The sequence below is a fragment of the Gekko japonicus genome, unplaced genomic scaffold (assembly GCF_001447785.1).
Source record: "Gekko japonicus isolate JY-2015 unplaced genomic scaffold, Gekko_japonicus_V1.1 scaffold3773, whole genome shotgun sequence".
Classification (NCBI taxonomy): domain Eukaryota; kingdom Metazoa; phylum Chordata; class Lepidosauria; order Squamata; family Gekkonidae; genus Gekko; species Gekko japonicus.
In genome coordinates, this window is record NW_015160946.1 from 7,095 (window position 1) to 12,870 (window position 5,776).

Sequence of the window (5,776 nt, forward strand, 5' to 3'; positions counted from 1 at the left end):
CATGTGTCAGGATGTGTTTCACTTCCATCAAAGGTAGTTGTTGTTGTTGTTCAGTCGCACAGTCGAGTCCGACTCTTCGCGACCCCATGGACAAGATCACGCCAGGCCCTCCTGTCTTCCGCCGTCCTCTGAAGTTTGCTCAATCAAAGGTAGTAGTCAAGAGCAAAAAGGGTGCCGGTTGGCAGCCCCCCAAAGGCAGACAAAAGACGGAGGGCGTGAGGACAGTGGGCCCGTTTTAGTTTGGATTTGTAAGCACTCCTTGGTTATTAGCAGTGTTCCCTCTAAGCTGAGTGAGTGTGAGCCAGCTCACAGTTTTTTAGCCTCCGGCTCCAGAGCTTAGAGGGAACATTGGTTATTAGTGTTGTTATTATTATTGTTGTTGATTATGCAGCAGCCGAATCGCTCGCTCACTCACAACTTTTAATGCCAGCAGCTCACAAGGCTCCACAGCTTAGAGGGAGCATTGGTTATTAATGTTGTTATTATTATTGTTGTTGCTATTCTTTCAGTCCAGTTTTCTTTTTATTATTCTGAGAGGAATCTGTTAACAGCTAACGCATTTCATTTATTTATTTTATTTGCTTTCTTCATGCCCCGCCTTTCTCCCCACATGGGCTCACATCCTTCTCCTTTCCTTCATTTTATCCCCACAACAATCCTGTGAGGTAGGTGAGGCTGAGCTTGTGGGGCTGGGCCAAGGTCTCCCAGCGAGCTTCCGTGGCGGAGGAGGAGGGAAGGATTCAAACTCGCCCCCCCAGATCCTAGTCTGACACTCTGACCGCTACGCCACACTGCCTCTCACCAGTGATATCTCACAGCAACAATAGTCAAAAGCACTATTAAACAAATGTTTACTGAACGCTTATGGACTCTCCAACTGTATCATCCTCCAGGTACCTATTCAGTTATATAAACTAATAATTTGGTGTAGTGGTTAGGAGCCGGTTTGGCGTAGTGGTTAAGAGCGCAGACTCTCATCTGGGAGAACCGGGTTTGATTCCCCACTCCTCCACTCGCAGCTGCTGGTGTGGCTTTGGGTCAGTCATAAGTTCTGTCAGAGCTGTTCTCTCATGAGCAGTCTCGAAAGAGCTCTCAGCCCCGCCTACCTCACAGGGTGTCCGTTGTGGGGAGGGGAAGGGGAAGGAGATTGCAAGCCACTCTGAGACTCCTCCGGATGGTGCAGGGCAGGGCATAGATCCAATCTCCTCCTCCTCCTCATTACAACTAAAAATTAATCAATCTGTTATTAAAATGATGCATAATTTCGTACTTCAGCAGACCAGGGCCCCCCCGCATGGTCTCTGTGGGTGCCACGGTGCTCACCTGATACCTTTCCTGGCTCCTGCCAAGTGTTTCTAGATAGTGGGTGGGGCCGGGTAGGGCACCTGCTCAGAAAGGCTTCTGTTTGACCACTGGAGACTTGATGGGCTGTGCAGGTTTTTGCAAACACGGCTTCTGGCGGCGGCAGCTGCCCCCACAGCACAAGGATCGTCACAGCATGATTGAATGAAAGCTGACAGCCATCTGGAGCCTTTTTATCCCTCTTCCCCTGGCCACTTCCATTTCCTGTTTCCCTGCTCCTACTCCTGAGCAGGCCTTTTCTCTTGAGAAGGCCTTTACACCAGAGGAGGCCACCACTGCCTAGGGAGCGAGTACTGTGTAATACGGCGTACCTTCTTGTCGGGGAGATGATAGCTGGAGTTTCTGTATTGGCAGGGGCTTGGACTAAGTGAACCTTGGTGGTCCCTTCCAACCCTGAGATCTAATTAATTAATTAAATGGTTAATTAAACATTGATTGGCCTTCCTCCTGCCTGTTTCTCTCTGGCTGCTGTCGGCCCCCGTGGCTCCTCCATTGCCCCCGCAACTGGTCTGCTGTCTCCTTTTGGGCCGTGCGCCTGCTCCACCCCTTCTCCCCCAGGGATAAGGCGTCCCCAGGTGTGACAGCCACCCACTTCAGTATTAGATATACCCAGGGGTCATTTCCTGCGGGAGCACACAGGAGCGGAGCTCCGGCAGTAAGGAGCCCAAGGGGCGGGCACATGCAACAAGCCCCGCCCCTGCTCCCAGCAGCCCTCAGTCGGGCCACGAGGAGCAAGAAGCAGCCAGGTAAGTTGCAGAGGGCCCCCCCCGCCTTCCTTCAGGTACAAGCTCTCCCTCCTCTGTGAGGGCAGATCTGCGTGTTCCCCCCACCCCCAATAGCTAGCAATCCAAAACAGTCCAGTGACAGCTTTAAGAGCAAGTTTTATTCAGGTACAAGCTCTCCCTCCTCTGTGAGGGCAGATCTGCGCGTTCCCCCCCCCCAATAGCTAGCAATCCAAAACAGTCCAGTGGAGCCTGAGCGGTGGGTGTTGCCTTCTGACACACTTCCGGTGATGTCAGGGGGTGTGGCATACACAAATAAGTTATGCTAATAAGTTATGCTAATGAGCTCCTGCACCTCTTTTTCTACGAAATGACCCCTGCATATACCAATGGCTGGTTTTATTACTGGTCTTAAAAGCATCGGCTTCTTAGTTGGTGTCACTTGCGTCTCAAGCACAGCCTGGGAGCAACTCTAGATTGCCCTTCTTGCATTTGTTTGGTGACCAACTTGGTGCCCTGCCTACCTCTTGATGCTATTCCTGCGGATACCAACTAGAAACTCTGGGCTTCTAGTGCACAGTTGGAAGCCCCACCCCTCTTCAATTAAATTATAGCAGCTCCTGTTTATTTGTTAGTGATTCACAAAAAGAAGAGAGAGAGATGTGCCTTCTGCTGTTCTCTTCCAGACGAATCTCTGCCATTTCATTACGACGAAAACACCACGAGCATTCGGGTGACGCAGTCTCTGGATCGGGAGACGCGGGAGAGGTATGAGCTGCTCGCCAAGTGCACCGTGAGAGACGGTTCCAAGGAGACCTCCAAAGAGGTGCCCCTACTAGTAACGGTGTTGGATGAAGACGACATGCCCCCGTTCCTTCCCGACGGCACGAACACGGCAGATGCAGTTGTGGAGTTCCGCAGGAAAGAGGTCTGTGTTTTTCTTCTCTCCCGTGGTGTTTCATGGCAATCTAATATGCCTGGCTGGTGATCAGGGAACCTGTTGACCATGGATGTCTTGTAGACTTTGGTGACTCTTCCTACAGTGTTGCACATTCTCCGTTTTGTGGTTGGAATTGCTTGTGTGCAAATGTGTATGTGGAAATGTGATGGCCCACTTATTGATTTAAAACATTTTTATGCTGCCTCTCCACCCAATTGGGGTCCACAAGGCAACGGACATTTAAATAATCAGCACGTAAAAATAAAGTGGGCTCTGTATCCTTATATGCTGCTGAGGTGGCCCCCGTATGACAGCCAATGTGACGTAGCAGTCAGGGCTTCAGAGCACGGGAGAGGCTGCAGGTGTGTGGGGGGTGGAAAGCTGAAGAGTGAGGAGGAAATAAAGGAAGGTTGATGATTGGCTGGGAAGGAGATAGGGTTGCCAACTCCAGGTGGGAAATTCCTGGAGATGTGAGGTATGGAGCCTGGAGAGGGTGAGGTTTCAGGAGGCATGGGACCACGGACAGGTACAAAGCCATAGACTCCACCCTCCAAACTAACTATTCCCTTCTGGAGAACCATCATTGCCGATCTCCAGGTGAGGGCTGGAGATCACTCAAAATTACCACTGTTCTTTAGGTAGCAGAGATCAGTTCCTCTGGAGAAAATGGTGGACTCAGTGTCATTATACCCTGCTGAGGTCGCCACAGCAAATTGACACTGACTGTCCAAGGCCGGGGCACCCGCCCAGAGCCTCTTTCTAGAGGCCGTTGTATTTATTTCCACAACGGGCCTTTTTCCTAGTTACATTATAAAAACAATTAGAGCCATAAAAATCCAATATTAACATTCAAACATGAATATCTAAAAAACATTTTTAGAAAAAGATGGCATATCTAGCATTCAGGTTTTTTGGGGGGAGGGTGAGGGTGCTGGGCAGAAAGGCACAAATGTTGGGCGGATTTTCAGGGCGCAATCACACCGCAACATCTGGGAAGCGTAGTGCACACATGGCCAACCTGTGGCGTAGGTGAGGCTGAGGGCTTCAGATGGTGGGGGCAACTGGAGCAGGGGCTATGACGATACCTGGAGTGTACGGATAGGTGCCCACAGGTGGAGGACTTGACATGAATCCACCATGTTACATTGGAAGCTGACTTTCACTGGTTATTATTTAAAGGTAAAGGTAAAGGTTCCCTTGCTCGAAAGCCAGTCGAATCCGACTCTAGGGTTGCGGTGCTCATCTCCGTTTCAAAGCCGAAGAGCCAGCGCTGTCCCAAGACGTTTCCGTGGTCATGTGGCCGGCATGACTAAACACCAAGGCGCCACGGAACACTGTTACCTTCCCACTGAAGTGGTACCTCTTTATCTACTTGCAATTTCTTGCTTTCGAACTGCTAGGTTGGCAGGAGGTTATTATTTAAAAAGAGTATAATGTGCTTTATGAGATTATTGGAACCTTCTTCTAGGTTTGAATTTAGGGAACCACATAGAGGACAGGTAAGAAAACTTAAGACATGATGAGAGAGAGAAAAACATTGCAGGTCATTCAGTTTCTCATGCACCGTAGCTGTGGTGTGTGTGGAACTTCCCTGGTTTGCCAGCTATGTGCCAGGTATCTCATGGATTCTTGGAAAGTTATCAATGAGAAGATCAGTAACGGCAGGTGACCTTCTTGGGGAGAGAGCTTCCCCAATATCCACGAATACTGATCTTTTTCTACCAAACAAAGCCTCAGGAGATGCCTGCCACTTCGTATACAGAGTGAGACCTCTAAAACATGTGTGAGTTCCTGTCATCAGGGTTCTGTGGCAGATGCACTCAAGTTCCTTGGGAGACGTTGGTGTAGAAAGAGCTTAGTGAGGGTTTCTCTGTTGAAAGCAGATTCAGGTGTGCAGCCATGCTGGCTTGAAGCAGCAAAGACGGAGTCTAGTGGCAACTCTACGAATGACAACGTTTTAGGGCGTCCACAACAAAGTGTACAAGCTTTTGATTTTTCTGGATATCTATCATGAGGCTGAATGTTAAAGGGGGGGGATCTCTCAGGCCATGATGAGAAGATCTGTTTTAAGAAAGTCACAGCCGACTTAAGCAACCTCATGGGGTTTTCAGAGCAAAAGGCACTAGAATAAAACTGTTGGTCTTAAAGGTGCCGTTCGACTCAGACTTTTGCTCTGTTGCAAGCAAATAGCTATGTCAGTGCTCTCTGTCATATAAAAATTGGGATACACACAGTCTCTTTGACTGGAGCTTAAGACTCTTTAAAAGGTTTTGCCTTTTCTTTCTTAGCGGACGAAGTGCATTTCTTGGGTAGGATTTCCCTGACTGTTAGTTTTCCCGTTAAAAGGAGCATACCATTTTTAGATGTTTGCTGCCACCTACCGGCCAAATTTTATCTTATCTCTCCCTTATAATAAAAGCGTTTTGGGTGCCAAAATTCTAAAATGCGCCCCGTTAGTGTATGGCCGGAAGAGTTGCCACTCAGAAGACGCTTGCTGCGATGACTGGCTCCCTCAGCGAACCTGGCCTGCCATTGGCTGGGTGGCTCGGAGGGGAGGGAGCCAGTCATCACAGCGTCTTCGGAGAGGAACCTCTCCCGGCCATTCTGTAACAAGTAAGACCGGCGAACGGAGCCGTTAGGCTCCATGGCCTGCCATTGGCTGGGTGGCTCGGAGGGGAGGGAGCCAGTCATCACAGCGTCTTCGGAGAGGAACCTCTCCCGGCCATTCTGTAACAAGTAAGACCGGCGAACG

General features: G+C 49.7%; 1 protein-coding gene across 1 annotated transcript in view; it reads left to right on the plus strand.

The window, feature by feature from the left end:
• Positions 1-2,770: 2,770 nt before the first annotated feature.
• RET (ret proto-oncogene) overlaps positions 2,771-5,776 on the plus strand; it is a gene marked incomplete at its 5' end in the record, with an annotated part of 107,263 nt that continues 104,257 nt past the window's right edge. The window contains one exon of the mRNA XM_015425221.1: positions 2,771-3,012. Within this exon, the coding sequence (XP_015280707.1) occupies positions 2,771-3,012 (242 nt within the window). The remainder of the gene's footprint in view (positions 3,013-5,776) is intronic.